The sequence below is a fragment of the Rattus norvegicus genome, chromosome 1 (assembly GCF_036323735.1).
Source record: "Rattus norvegicus strain BN/NHsdMcwi chromosome 1, GRCr8, whole genome shotgun sequence".
Classification (NCBI taxonomy): Eukaryota; Metazoa; Chordata; class Mammalia; order Rodentia; family Muridae; genus Rattus; species Rattus norvegicus.
Window position 1 is genome coordinate 167,826,402 of NC_086019.1, and position 16,495 is coordinate 167,842,896.

Here is a 16,495-nt window from a genome sequence, read left to right on the forward strand (position 1 = left end):
CAATGGCTTATGCTCTAAGATCAAGAATCGACAAATGGGATCTCATAAAACTGCAAAGATTCTGTAATGAAAAGGACACTGTTGTTAGGACAAAATGACAACCAACAGATTGGGAAAAGATCTTTACCAATCCTACAACTGATAGAGAGCTTATATCTAAAATATGCAAAGAACTCACGAAGTTATACTGCAGGGAGAAAAATAACCGTATTAAAAAAGGGGATTCAGAGCTAAACAAAGAATTCAGAGGTGGGGAATGCCGAATGACTGAGAAACACCTAAAGAAATGTTCAACATCTTTAGTCAAAAGGGAAATGCAAATCAAAACAACCCTGAGATTCCACCTCACACCAGTGAGAATGGCTAAGATCAAAAACTCAAGTGACAGGAGATGCTGGGGAGGATGTGGAGAAAGAGGAACACTCCTCCACTTTTGGTAGGATTGCAGACTGGTACAACCATTCTGGAAATCAGTCTGGAGGTTCCTCAGAAAATTGGTCACTGAACTACCTGAGGACCCAGCTATACCTCTCTTGGGCATATACCCAAAAGATGCCCCAACATATAACAAAGACACATGCTCCACTATGTTCATAGCAGCCTTATTTATAATAGCCGGAAGCTGAAAAGAACCTTCAACAGAGAAATGGATACAGAAAATGTGGTATATCTACACAATGGAATACTACTCAGCTATCAAACACTTTATGAAATTCATAGTCAAATGGATGGAACTGAAAAATATCATCCTGAGTGAGGTAACCCAGTCACAGAAAAGCACACATGGTATGCACTCATTGATAAGTGGCTAATAGCCCAAATGCTTGAATTATCCTAGATGCAGAGAACACATGAGGGATGACCAAAATGCAAATGCTTTACTCCTTTAAACGGGCAACAAGAATACCCTTGGCAGGGAATAGGGAGGCAAAGTAAATAAGAAATACCCAAGTTAATAAAGATGGAGGAAAAAAAGAATTCAAACCATAATAATAAAAAAAAGAGTACAGGCTAGACTCACAGGTATTGACTGGAATAGGAATTCAGTAGAGGACAATGATTTAATTTTGTAGGGGGATATCAAGCTGACAAACCCATAGGGAGCACCTTTTTGTACAGAATCACAGCAAGAAAGATTAGGTCATTTCCGAGAAAATAAGAGGGAATATTTTTAGGGAATCCAGAGAAAAGCATTCCATATTTAGAATACAAAGAATATGGTGGGGTCAGGCTGTCAACAGTATAGTAGAAAATAAACGTCTTAACAGCTAACTTTCATTTCTGGAGATTGCATCATAAATATCCAGGCTGCTTACTAGGGATACTCTGTGGAGAGATTTTGTTGCTGCTTCAAGGATATTGGCAAGAATTTGATATTGGGTTAGGACAAGGAAGTCGGCTCTAGATCTTGATCATCTTGATGATCCCCTGAATACAGTAATCATGGGACCTAGATTATATCCTTGTTTGTTCATTGACTATTCTGTTTATTCTTTGTTCCTTGACTATTTAGGTTATGCATTGTTTGTTCCGTGACCTAGACCTGACCTTATTCTTGGCATGTACTTAGAATGATATAAAAACAGATTGAAGAAAAGTAAAGGTGCTTCAGAACTGGCTGGAGTCACGTTATAGTGTTGTATAACTGTCTTTTCTTTAATCCTCACTTCCTTCCTTGAGACCCTGTTGACTAACTGAACTGGCTTGGTCAATACCCCAATATCTAAGGCTGCTGAAACTTTGAGTCTCTTAACACAGATGTATATCAAGCATATTTATTTTTATCTACTATTCAGTAATTCTGTTTTATCTCTCCAAACATCAAAACCCACTTCAAATTATTATATTCCATATAAGTGTATGTTTATAAGTACACATATACATGTGTATGTATAATCAATTGTATGCATCATGGGTCTTTTATCTTAAAAACAAAAGAAACTTTTACAACAAACCTCTAAATCATAGTTTAATACCACTGGTGGAGAAGATATATAGATTAGATAGAGTCTTACAATGTCTAGGGACATAGCTCAGTTAATAGAGTGCTTGCATAATATTCATGAAATCCTGTGTTTACAGTCTCCTGTACTTTGTAAAATGCAGTTTGGTGGTGCAAACTTTTAATAACAGAATTTGAGAAGCAAACATAGAAGAAGCAGAATTTTAGGGTCACCTTCAGCTACAGAGAAAATTTGATGCCAGTCAGTATTACATAGAACCACATAAAATACTTAATAAAGAAATGAAGCTACACAAATTCCAAATTCAGATGTCCCTAGGTAACACTTGTCACAACCCCATCAACCCTGAAGAGAAAGCCATCCTTTCTCATGGAGAATTTAAGTATGTCATATTCAATGACTATTTTATGCACATCACTGTAAAGGGTGAATCACTTTCCTCTCATGCTGTTTCCTATTGAGAATGTGTGATGTCATTGACTGATGTCTAATGTATGTGTGTGTCACTGAGGTATGTGAAAAAGCTTTGGCAGGTATTTTCATATCTCTATCTTTCATTAATTGAATTCTGATATATAGGTTTCCAGGGTACCTGTTTCTGTATAAGTCTTATAAATAATACTGTAGTCAAAAATTCTCAGATGTATGTGACAATTTTCATGTAGTCAAAATTCTCATTCACTTGTGCCAGTTTTCGTATAATCAAAAGTTCTTGTACATGTGAGTTGATTTCCATGTGAGTAAATGCATTTGTACATGTAACTTCTTGAGAAGGAATTGCTGAGTAAAGATTTCTGGAAACTTTACCTTTGGTAGGCAAAGCATTGTCATTACCCCACCTAAGATGCCATGCCCATTTACTTGCCAACCAGATCTTACTATTCTTAGGTTTTGCTCATACAACAAATACAAAGCTGCCTCTCACTTTTTTCCACTAGTTATTGCTCTTTACATATAAGAAATATATAAACATAATTTTTATTTAATATAAAAGGTCTCTTCACACCTGAGGAGAAATCCTACCTTCCTGGGGAGGAAGTAATGTAGACCCTATGCCTCAGCTGTTCCCTAAGGCCACTGTGAGGGGACAACCCATTTGCCTAAACACTTCTGAATCTCCCAGAAGATCTGGACACCTCTTACTCTAGTTGTGTTCATGATATGACCAGCGTTAAAGGGTAATTGATTTCCAACAGTGGACACTCCTTAAAACCAGAATAAGAGGAAGACTAGCAGTCATGGAAACAAACCTCCATTAGAATATGGACTGGGTCATTACTAAACCGCAGAGGAGCCTCACATTCCAAAGTGACAGCTTCTCATTTTATACACATAGAATGCTTAAAGACTGTTATTGAAGACTGTGTTTGCTGCCACTATTCAGTTGCCTTTTTCAAGCTAGGAGTCTACATTCATTCAAGACAAACTGCTTTATTTACTTTTTCACATCTTTATAGTAATTTCAAGCCATTTTTCCCCTGGTCTCAACTGGCTTTTACAAGCAGGCAGAAAAGGAATTCCCATAAATAACTTTTGCACTTCAAATTTAAACTTGAATGATAGGAACTTTTTTTTGAACATAAATCTGATTCATTTCTTCTAAGGAATGAGCACAACACTTCCCTGGCATTTATAAGACTTAAATTTTAACCTCTACCCTTGGCCTCTATGGTAGCTCATTCTTATAGAACTTTGTGCTAATTTTCCAGAGAGTATGCTTTCAAACCACAGCCAAACCTTGTGCTCCTACATCTGGATGTTCAGGTTTCCATCTTCACAGTGTAATCCAAGAACATCTACTGAACAAGAGAGGCTGTCTGATTCGCTCCCTTGAGGACCGAGGTCTCAGAGCACATTCCGCATATGCCTGTATGATGCTGTAGAAATCTCCCCATGGGTCTCCTAGTTTTCAGCCTGGGATTGGCAGTAACATAAAAACCACATGCAGACAAGGGACAGAGAACAAATACTGAAGACCTCTGAGAGAGCACAGTGAGTATCAATGAGGGTGGACTCGTCCTGAAATGGATAGTAATAAGATGGATAGCGATAAGTGGAGAAAAAGCTGAGAGAGAGGATATTCCATATAAACAAGGGAATAATTAAGCAGACCTGTTTAAGAGGTATGTCATGCTGACAAGAACCAGATATAGATCTCTTCTGAGAGACACAGCCAGAATATGTCAAATACAGAGGCGAATGATAGCAGTAAACTACTTAACTGAGAACGGGAACCCCCTTGGAGGAATAAGAGAAAGGACTGATAGAGCTGAAGGGGCTTGCAACACTATTAGAACAACAATGTCAACCAACCAGAGCTTCCAGGAACTAAACCACTACCCAAAGACTATACATGGACTGACCCATTACTCCACCTGCATATGTAGCAGAGAAGAGCCTTGTTGGGGCACCAGTGGAAGGGGAAGCCCTTGGTCCTGCCAAGGTTGGACCCCCAGTGTAGGAGATTGTCATGTGTGTGGGGCATAAGGGGGTGTCGATGGGGGGGAACACCCTTATAGAAGGGGGTTGGGAGGGGCTAGGGGGCTGATGGACAGGAAACTGGGAAAGGGAATAACATTTGAAATGTAAATAAGAAATACCCAATTTAATAAAAATAGAATATATATATACATACATACATATATATATATATATATATATATATATATATATATATATATATAGAGAGAGAGAGAGAGAGAGAGAGAGAGAGAGAGAGAGAGAGTTATGTCATGGGGAGGTAGGGCTGGAAGGAAATATCTCAGGTAGGACACATGAAGGAGTTTACATGGAGATTTATCACACACTATCACTGATGCTAAAAGTGGCCCAGGTGCCTCTAATTCCATGCTTCGTGGAACCTGTGTGTGATGGCCTGTGTCATCAGAATCTTGCCACCAAAAATAGTGGCGTTCATTGGATGAAATTGCTGTTGCTCCCCTATGATGTCCCCTACTGTGTTCATCTTTTCTGTTCTACAAAAGACTTAGCAAATGTCTCTGAAAGAGATGGATTCTAGAGAAACAAGACAATAGATGAAAGGAATGAACAGAAATTAGCAAGCACCATGTGGGGATTGGATGTTGCAGTGCCCCTTAAATGATGGCTTGTCATTTAAGGGCAAGCTGATGGAAGAGAAACAGTTCTGTGAGTTACTCAGTCCAGACATGAGCACACAAGAACAGAGTAAAGAAGAAGCAGAACTAGAAAGGGCATGAAGAGCTAAATAAACAATCCTACAAGCATGCAGGCATCATTTTCTCTCCTGGCAGGATTGGCTAAGGAATTGACCCATGTGTAGAATTACTCAATAGACTATTATGTGTTTTATGTGCATTAGAGGAAGAATATTGCCACATTTTACCAATACTAAGCCTAGTTCTCTTCTTTTTCCTTCTCCTCTCCCTTCATTCTATGCTTCAATCTGTCTTTGTTTCTTCTTAATATATATCTACTAGCTTTAGGTATACCCCAAGTTGTCACACATGCACAGGTACTCATTCTCAAATACATGTACTCACTGGCATGCCTGTGTTCACACACACTCACAAATTTGTAAACACACACAAATACATTCTCACCTTCAGAAAGTGTGCTATCAACTAATTTAATCCCTTTTCCAGAGGTCCTCCTCCCCACAGTCCCTCTGCTAACACCTATGCTAATGGTGTCTCTCCTTGGCTTAAGGTCTTGTGAATGCTCCATTGTCCTTCCTAGGCATTGGATTTCACTCCCTTTCTGCCTTAGTTCCCATCATACCTACAACCAGGCCCACCTCTGTAGAGCCTAGAGGATTCATATTCATAGCATAAGCTGGTGTCCCATCTTAACCTTTTTTCCACCCTTTCAAATTGCTACTCAAACTGCAGAGAACCTAGTAGATTACTTTTCTAAAGATTCCCTGGCTTTCCATACCATATTCTCTGCCACATTCAGAACCTTAGCGTGTGTTTGTGTGTGTTTGTGTGTGTGGACCCGCGTGCACGTGCGCGTGCCCACACGTACACTCATGCAAGCTCACACGAGTATAATGTGAAAGTTATATATGTCATGGTTCTCTCGTGATCTCTGCCATCGCCATCCTCAGTGATTATTGGCTTACCACACATACTATTTCGGTTGTATTTAACTATAACACCATCAAACATTCTACATATGAGGCCACATAGAAGGTTTTCAAAAGAAATCACTGTGGAAATTAAGGTATATCATGCTGTTGAATACACTGTCATCTCAGAGATTACCTTGCTATTCTTCATAAAGGATTTGCAAGTCAAACAATGAGCCTGATGATCTCTTGGCATTCTATGGTCTACTCCATAGAACTTGTCACTCTCAGTGTTTTTCATTGAGCTCTATCATCTTCTAAATATAAATATTTCAAAATGAAATATATTTCTTTATGGCTATTTGTACTGACCAATCAGAGCAAGCAGAAATATAAAAACAGAGGGAAAGATCATATACTTTTAAAAAGAAAATGTGTCTAGCATCTAGAAAAATGAAAGAGATATTGAGTCTACATCAATCTCTATTCAAAAGTGCCTGGGAGTCAGTTGGTAGTGGTGCACACCTTTAATCCTAGTACTCCAGAGAGAAAGAAGTTCTGCGAGTTCAAGGCCAGCCTCATCTAAAAACTGACTTCCAGGACAGCCAGGTCTGCACAGATAACCTCTGTCTCAGATAAACAAACAAACAAACAAACAAACAAACAAACACACCTGAATCTAGCACTCAAATCACGCTAGATAGCCCTAAAAATCCACTGTGCTCTCCCTAAAATTCCACTGTGCTCTTCTTACTTCTTGGTTGGGCAAACCATCTTGTCCTTGCAAAGTGCTAAAGGATGGAGGATCCAACATGATCCATCTCAGATTTCTTTCTTTTACAGTTTTAAAGATGACAACCGCATCTATAATTAGCATGCTTTTCTTCAAATATTTTCTAAGTTGTTAAATATTAATAATGAATCTATTAATGTGGATTATTAATACTTAATACTAAGAGAGCTTCAAAAACCTTAGCTATGGTGACTTGTCTTTTGATTTATGGTTTATGGGCATTCTTCCTCTTTCCCATTCTCTTGGTCTCACTGGTATCTATAACTTCTGCATATTTTTCTTTCTTATGAAAATTTCATTCCTAAATATTTGCCTATATTAATTTTTTTATGGAGCAGATTTTCTGGATTTTAAATTATACTGACTTAAAGGGAAAAAACTTGTAAATATTTTAATTATTTTTTCCTAATTGAAAAAAATTCATTTCTCTTTTTTTATTTTTCCCTATTTCCCCCAATTTTATGTTGTTTTTGTTGATGTTATTGTTGTTGTTGTTGTTTCTGCTGCTCCTTCTGCTGCTGCTGTTGCTATAGCTCCTATTGTTCAAATTCTTTTTTTTCCTTTGATAGTAATTTTTATTAGTTGTACAGAGCTCATACAGTCTATTGCTCATTTAAGATGACTATTGACAAATATAGCATATGGTGCAATTTGAGTCACACTGAATTACACTTCAGAAGAAAATAATGACATGCTAAATCAATATATTTTAGAATTTCAGATAAAGAATTTCCACTGTAGGTACCAAATTACAGGTACTAGTTTTTGTTTTGTTTTTTACTAACTTTAAGACATCATAATGTATAATGGTAAATATTCCTAAGTATGTTTTGATATATATTTCAACAATGTTTTCTTACACTTATTTAGCCTCTGTTTATTGACATTCATGTAAAAGAGCACACAATCCAAATACAACTCAGAACAATGACCTCTAAACTTTCTGTTAAACTACTGTAGTAATTTATACAGTTAAGAACAAGACAAAAATCAGATCAAGTGATGGCTTACTTGATTTTAGTAAAATTGAGACAGTGAGGTAAAAAATCTCATATAAAGCAAAAAATACACATTTAGAAATAAACATTTTGGTTTTGTTTTCAATTTTACTTTTTATGATTAATATAGGCAACATGGTTCTTAGTATCTCTTTTTACTTTTGTCTATAAAAATAAAATCTGTAATCATTTCCTGTTATTTGTTTTTCCAGTAAAGCAACTATTACCATTTTAAATGGCAGTGACTAACTGAATAAAAAATAAAAAAAATCAGTGGCACAGATTACATACACACAATACGATGTAACAGATACAGTGTTAAGTAAGCAGTGAAGAGTACAGTACAGTATTAGCTGTATGAGAGGTAGAATTCTTACTCACAGTCTTACAGAAAAGATGTGGTGGATTCCGCTTCATCACTTATGGTACCTACAGCTTGCTTCTCTTGTACTTAAAAGTAGGGAAGCGAGGACTTTTGGGCAATGATCTCATTGACCTCTGTTCTGCATCTATTGTAGGAGCTTGGCTTGGAATAATGGAGTATTTTCTTGATCAGTTATTGATCATATATAGTATTTATCTCACATTTTGAAAAGCCTCTGAATAGGCAAAGATTTCTAGTCTTCTCCTGAGGGCTTGAGAAGGACAAAAATGTATTTCTGAACTATTCTGAGTATAAATTGTAAATGAAGTCAGTATTTCTCTGGGTATCATAATTTTGTGTGCGAGGTAGCAGGGTAGTGCAAGATCATTAATGCATAATAAGAATTCCAGCAAAAAAAATGTATAAATATATGGGTTCAACAACCAGATTTGACTGTTGACTATTTCTATTTGACAATACATTTATTATAACACTACAAATGAGTGTAACTTAGATTCTGTTTCATGATGAACTCAAATCACTAGTACTTGAATAAAATTGTACTACAGACTGATAAACCAGAAAGGCAGAATGTTTTTGTGTGTATTGGCTTTTATTTCTATAATAGGTGTTTATAATTTAGGATCTTTCAAAGTCAGTAAGTGACCAGAGGCAATTTAATAAAAGCTGTAATAAATATGTATACCCAGTGCTAAATCTTATGGTAGGATGTACATTTGAGAAAATCTATCTGGACATTTATGAAAACAGTAACTAGAAAATTAAAGCTATGACAAATACAATTTCTCCCAGGGAATTTCAGATTACCCTCCTTTGATCTGATTTTTATTATAATTGAGATGGCAAGAAGAGCCCATCTGATTCCAGATATTACACTTCTCTTAGGTAAACTTGTTGGATCTGGTGTTGTTCATGTTTCTGATGATTGGGACTTTAGAAAGGAGCTGTCTATTTACACTCACATCACATCTTCTCAGTAATACGTCCCTCACACCAGCTTGTGACAATGCACCGCCAAGACCAACAGCTGTGCAGAAGCCAGCATAACACTCTTGATGCGTAACATAAAAATAAGTTCATCTTATCTCTAATCTTAGCTAATATCTAGACAGAATGCATCTTATCCATAAACATCAACTGCCCTTTATATATCTTATATCAAAGACAAAGACATGGCCTAACCTATGTTTTATGAGGAAAGAATGCCTTTCCAGATTTAATTATAAAAATGTTAGTTAGCTTTTGGAAATACAGACTAAGTATATAAAATCTAATACTAATGGGTAATATTTCACATTATATTTGATTGTAAAAATGTTCAGTGGTATGCTTCTATTTACTTTTTTGGAGAGATTTGGTAGGAAAAAGCTGATCTATTCAGTTCATGATTATATAATTCCCAAATGATTTACAATGTAATGTATAGGAAACTTCTTTAATTAATTTGTAGTTGCTACATGTACAGAGAAAATTCTAGGTAAAAGAAAACTGGTGGCATGTTTATGAACATTGTTAATTCATTTCATTCATATGTGATATCTGGGAAAATTTTTTAACCTTAGGAAAATAGTTAATATGGCTTCATTCAATGAAAAATAAATTTTATATGACATATTGTTTTATACTTAAGTGTAACTGGATCAATAAAATTATCTGGACATAAAGTGATGATTTTCCTTTCTTATTAAATTTTACATATCTTACACTTACATACATTTCTGAAAATGTTATGGGAAATACGACTAATATCTTTTGACCATAACAGTGTATTAGAGTTTTCTACCTCATTTTTCAACATTAAGTAATCTGTGCTGGAGTTTCAAGTTCTACTTTTCCTCTTATCTTCAAACAGACTTTTCAGTGTATAAACTTGAATAGCTGACACCACCACCATGACCATCAAGTTAACCACAGACCAGAAATTGACTCTATGAAAGTTGCTTTCTTGTATGTTTCGATCACGAGCTTCAAATGCTCTGAGCAGAGTCTGTATGTGGCCACATTTGCTTAGTCTGGACTTGATGCTGTTGATGGATTCCAGGATATCTTCTAGTTTCATCTCCAGAACATCTGTGTTACTAATATACTATTTCCAGTCTTCTTGTCCTTGAGCTTCTCCCGTGTTATCGAGGATCAACTGAAAGAAAATGACCTTCCCAGAGATGGCGCTCAGTGTGTTATCAAAGCAGAACATGGAGTCTCCACCTCCAGCCTCTACAGTATGAACACCGTCTGATTTTCTTTGTTCAAAAACTAAGGTTCTGCCCTCTGGAAAGGCAAGGTGGAAATCATTATCTAATTCTCCTCTATCTAAAACTTGGTACTCGATCTCCAATGACGCCTTCAGGGGCATGGGCTGGTAAAAGCACTCCTTCCAGCCGGCCACCAGCATGAAGGTGAAGCCGGTCGCCCCCGAGCAACAACGCTGCGGGAAGAGCAGATAGCAGCAGCGCGGGACATGTATAGAGAGGTGCGGAATGCCGGCGCCTCCTCTTGAATTCCGGATCCAAGGGAATTTCAGTCAGCAGAGCAGCTCACGCTCCAAGGCGGGTGGAAGCGCTGTCTGCCCCTGTTCAAATTCTTAAGTGAGTTTTCCCAGAGTTGTAAATTAGTCACTTATGGATCTCTTAGGGAACATGAGGTGCTATAATTATAAGAAATAATTAAATACTTATATGTTCATGATAAACACATCCATAATTTTTATTCATAGAACATTCCAAAAATTAAGACCCATTCATTGGTTAGATTTACAGAATAAGATCTGTATTCCTCCTCTAGAGGCAGTATAGAGCCCTTTGAGACTCCTTAATCTATCCAAGCTCTCCAAAGTTGCTCATTAATTCTTCCACTACATCTTGTCTTCACTTCCCATTACTCTACTAATGCTAAAATGCCTTTGTAAGTGTTTCTTTTACAGAAACATCTGAAAAGTTCTTTTTACACAATGCCCATTGCTTCCTCTTTCATTGGTATCTAATTACTAAACTGTAGATTTTCTTACAAATTGATTTTAAATAAACTACCTTAATTTTTCTTCTTTCTTCTTTACTCGAAGTTCTGGTCTGTTTTATCATATCAACTTCTAGATTCCCACCTACTTGTAAACAGTTAGAAGTTCCCATGACTTGTCCCTGTATCATTGGGCATTCAATTATGAGCCAGTCCTTGTGGACTGTACCTATGAATATTAAACTCTTGACGCACAAGACAAACATGGGTTGATACCTCCAGAGTTCATTCCTACTCCTGTGCTCCATAAAAGAAAAATTGTCATTATACTCCGCACAATTACTGAAGCAAGATACCTGGAACTTTCCAATTTAAACAAGATTTCATCTGAGTAAATCTCGCAGACCCTAAACAAATCATCTTTCTGTGATATTGCTCTGGTAGAACAGAGATAAATATTTTGGTTTTGCTTGTTTACTTGTTTAAAATTCTAATAAGATCAATTTCAGTTAGCAAAAATGTGTGTATGTACAGGTAAATATGCAACAGTCATCAGAGTATGTCCTACCAGAGAAAATATAGAGCTACTTTTTAAAACACAGCTGAAGAAACACAAGTTGAAAGAAATGAGTTTGTCTTGAATAAAAATCTATAGGAGAAGAATCCTCAGTGTTCACATGCTGGCTGTTGAATAAATCTATTGAATTTCTCAGGAGCAATCTGTAACTTATGCTTTTTGATTATACTGGTTGAATGAACAATGATATCATACCGATGCTCTTTTTAATGTGGATTACAGATTCTGTATGTTGCATACATCAAGTATGTCAGAAGTAACTAACACTACTCATGATCCTTTCTACTTCATCCTCACGGGCATCCCAGGATTTGAGGCTATCCATCTCTGGATCTCCATCCCCTTCTTCTGCCTCTACACCATTTCCATCATGGGCAACACCACCATCCTCACCGTCATCCGCACAGAGCCATCTCTCCACCAGCCCATGTACCTCTTCCTCTCCATGCTGGCCCTCACTGACCTGGGCCTCACTCTCACCACACTCCCTACTGTCATGCAGCTTCTCTGGTTCAACATTCGGGAAATCAGCTTTGAGGCCTGCTTTGCACAGTTATTCTTCCTCCACGGGTTCTCCTTCATGGAATCATCTGTTTTATTGGCCATGTCCTTTGACCGTTATGTGGCCATCTGCCGCCCACTCCACTATGCCTCCATCCTCACCAGTGAGGTCATTGGTAGAATAGGGTTGGCCATCATTTGCCGCTGTGTCCTGGCTGTTCTTCCCTCCCTTTTCCTGCTCAAGCGCCTGCCCTTCTGCCATTCCCACCTTCTTTCTCACTCTTACTGCCTCCATCAGGATATGATTCACCTGGTCTGTGCTGACATCAGGGTCAACAGTTGGTATGGATTTACTCTGATCCTGCTCATTACTGTATTAGACCCTCTGCTCATTGTACTCTCCTATGCACTTATCCTGAAAAGTGTCTTGAACACAGCCACTTGGGTTGAACGTCTCCGGGCTCTCAACAACTGTCTGTCCCACATGCTGGCAGTTCTGGTTCTCTATGTACCCATGGTTGGTGTGTCTGTGACTCACCGCTTTGCTAAGCATGTCTCTCCACTGGTCCATGTTCTCATGGCCAATATCTACCTGCTGGCACCTCCTGTGATGAACCCCATCATTTACAGTGCAAAGACCAAGCAGATTCGCCAGGGAATCACTCGACTTCTGTTCCAAAGAAAGATTCACTGAAGACTGAAATTTATATTGAAAAGACTAATTTTCTGTAGGTAACATGGGGTCAAGCATTACTGCTATAAAACTGTGCGTAGCAAGGATATGAAGTGGAACAATTGGTGTACAGATATTCACAGCTAATGCAAGAGACATTATTGCTAGACTAGAAATTAAAAGAGACATTTTTAATGCTTGGGTTAACTTTCCTCTAACCACTTACTTTTGAGATGAAGAAAATCATGTGTAAAATATAAAGCTATTTTTTCTTCACAATGTTTTGAACATATTGAAAAGTACATATTTCATTTTACAAACTCAAAATTCTTATAAAGTATAAACATCCTCACTGGAGCTATAGCTTTTGAATGTTTCTTTTTTAGTGTGAGTTAGTTTATTATATATTTTTAATTGTGTATGGTTTTTTTAATTAATCATTTTACTCATTTATATTTCTAATGATAGACCCCTACCTGGTTACTCCTCCACCAATCCCCATCCCATCCACCATCACCCCCTATCCTTTGCCTCATGAGGATACTCCTCCACCCACTCACCCACTCCTGCCTCACCTGTCTAGCATCCCCCTATGCTGGGGAATCAAGGCTCCCTCCCTTCCAGTTGATGTCAGATAAGGCCATTTTTGGTACTTATGCATCTGGAGTCCTGGATCCCTCCATGTATACTCTTTGGTTGGGGGTTTAGTCTCTGGGAGCTCTGGGTGGTCCAGTCAGTTGATATTGTTTGTCTTATATGGTTGCAATCCCCTTCAAGTCTTTCACTACTTCCTAAATCTTCCACTGAGGTCCCTAGGCTCAGTCCAATGGTTGGCTGTAAGTATCTGCATCTGTATTGGTCAGGTGCTGGGAGAACCTCTCAGGGAACAGCCATATTAGGCTCATTGATAAGTGCATTTTAGACCAAAAGCTCAGAATACTCCTGATATAACCTACAAACAATATGTAGCTTAAAAAGAAGGAAGACCAAAGTGTAGATGCTTCAGTGTTACATAGAACAGGGAACAAAATAGTTAGAGGAGGTAAAGGGAGGGAGTAACCAAGGATGGAGAGAGGAAGGGGAGGGGAAAATGGGGGTTAGGAACAGATATTGGAGTGCCACACCCACTCCAGTAGAGTCTGCGTGACATGAAGCTCTTGTGCTTCGTTTCTATCCACAACAGAGGCCTGTGCCTGGAATGGCTCGGCCTCCTGCAGGTCCCTGGCCGTCTCCCTACAAAACGATGATGACCAGGGTCTATGCTTGCAGTGGAGGTGCCTTCTGTGTTCTAGCCTTGGTAATCATAGCAACTTTAAGCCTGTCAACAATATCTGATTTTAAGAATATAGCAGTGTGGTAAGATGGTCATGTACCTTTAGATGTCTCAGGAACTGAAAGTTCAGAGACAGAAACGTCTCACACCATCATGATCCTGATGAACTCAACGGCTGTGATGAATTCAACTGATGTGCCCATTAGTTCCCAGCAAATAGGAGAGAAATTAATTGCAGCTATTAAGAACATGACCATTCCAGAAAAGTCTTTCCTTTTGGGAAAGTTTTGTTTAGCATGATTCAGAATAGTAGTGACTCTTTTAGAAAGATCATGGATAAGTTCCAACAAGTTGAACAAACTTATCAAGAGTTAAGTAGAAGGAAAAGAGATATTAACATCGAGCAAGAAGTGAAAGAAATTATAGAATGGTTAAAAAGTTTCCATATTAATCTGAGGGCCCATAAATATAGAGTTTAAACTTTATTAAAACAAAGGTAAATATTGAGTGCATATCTGGTGCCCACAAGTCTGGCAGTATAACTGCAGTTTTCTAAACTATTGTTTGCAGCTGAGAATTGTTTCCTAGACTGTACGTTCAGCTTTCCTCCTTGCAAGGGACATTTGGTGGGATGATGAATAAGAGCTGGATGACTGCCAATTACGACGTACCTGTTCTAACTGCTTACATCTATGCCAAGAGGCAAAGCTTTTCACAGCAGCATACACCTCAAGTTTGTGTCTGTCCGTCATGCTTCATCTGTTCTCTACCTGAAATCCAAGTCTTGGTCTCTCTGCTTATACACTCCCCTGGGTGGTCTGCGGCATTGGAGGGGACAGGAGAGCTGTACAAAGGATCAGGAAATTCAATAGAAAATGTAGCAGAAGGGGATGGGGAACTGGGAACTGGTGTACTCAATGGAAAGTCCCAGACTCCAAAGGAATCAAGAGGCTCCCAGGAGCCAATGGTGATGACTTTAGCTGAAATACCCAATGAAGGGGGGGGGGTACAACCTGTAGAGACCACCTCCAGTAGATAGGCACAACTCCCAGTTGAGGTATGGCGACTACCCAAGGTACCTCAACACTTTTAGCCCCATAATGTTCCTGTCCAAAACAAAAACAGGGACAAAAAAATGCAACAGAGACTGAAGAGTGCTATTCAGAGACTGCTCCACCTAGGGATCCATCCCACCTGCAGACACCAACCCACCACACTATTGCTGATGCCAAGAAGCGCTTGCTTCATATTTCAATACTAAATGCTAGAATTTAATTAAATGCAAGATTTTACATAATTTCTACCCATAGTAATGGGAAAGGCTTCACGGACTAAGAAACCAATTAAAGAATAGCAAATATTGGTGGTACATGGGAAGACAAATTAACACTACATATCAAGACTGAAATGAAATATGTTTGAGGAGCTAGGAGATTGCGAAAATAGAAGTTCAAGGAATTCCAACAAATTCCAAACGGAGTTCATGTAAAGTGTGTGATTTGGTTCCAGAAGCATCCACTCAGCAATGGCTCTGGGAAGTAACAGAAGAACACTGATGTCACTTTCTTGTTTCTGTTATCAAGTTTTTTTTTCTTATTTTTTTATTAGATATATTTCTTACATTTCAAATGCTATTCCCTTTTCCGGTTTCCTGTCCATAAGCCTCCATCCCCTCCCCTCCACCATATGGGTGTTCCACCCATTCACCCCCCTTACTGCTCCCCCATCCAACATTCGGTTGCACTGGAAGTCCAACCTTGGCAGGACCAAGGGCTTTCCCTTCCACTGGTGCCCGAACAAGTCTATTCTCTGCTACATATGCAATTGGAGCCCTGGGTCAGTCCATGTATAGTCTTTCAGTAGTGGTTTAGTCCCTTGAAGTTCTGGGTGGTTGGCATTGTTGTTCTTGTGGGGTTGCAAGCTCCTTCAGCTCTTTGCATCCTTCCTCTAATTCCCCCAAAGGGCGTCCTCACTTCAGTGGTTTGGTGCTTGCATTGACCTATGTTTTGAACATGCATCAAGCTTTCTAGAATTAACATTTACTGGAAAAAGAAAAAGTAAAATGCAGGCAGACCTAGGTGTTGTGTACTAACAATTACTTAGCTGGGATCAAAATCCATTTACATAATTAACTGATAAGTTCCTGACTAGATTTTTTTGTAATATATACTTTTTAACACTTCTATATTTACATAAATTATATAATGAATGCATTTTTCAATTTTTAAAAACCATTACTTTTATTTTTGAGATTATTGTTATATCACTCTGCCCTTCTCTTTCATTCCTTCAAACCCTCCTATTACCTGACTTGCTCTCTTTCCAATTCAT

At 38.2% G+C, this 16,495-nt stretch overlaps 2 protein-coding genes and 1 pseudogene across 4 annotated transcripts in view; 1 reads left to right on the forward strand and 2 right to left on the reverse strand.

The window, feature by feature from the left end:
• The window catches only part of Hbe1 (hemoglobin subunit epsilon 1), a 177,272-nt gene that overhangs the window by 131,582 nt on the left and 29,195 nt on the right, over positions 1 to 16,495 (reverse strand). The window lies entirely within an intron of this gene.
• Positions 9,976 to 11,063, reverse strand: Tmed5-ps1 (transmembrane p24 trafficking protein 5, pseudogene 1; annotated as a pseudogene).
• Positions 11,947 to 12,912, forward strand: Or51q1d (olfactory receptor family 51 subfamily Q member 1D). Its single transcript, NM_001001283.1, has one exon. It carries the CDS (start codon positions 11,947 to 11,949, stop codon positions 12,910 to 12,912), a length of 966 nt encoding a protein of 321 aa, NP_001001283.1.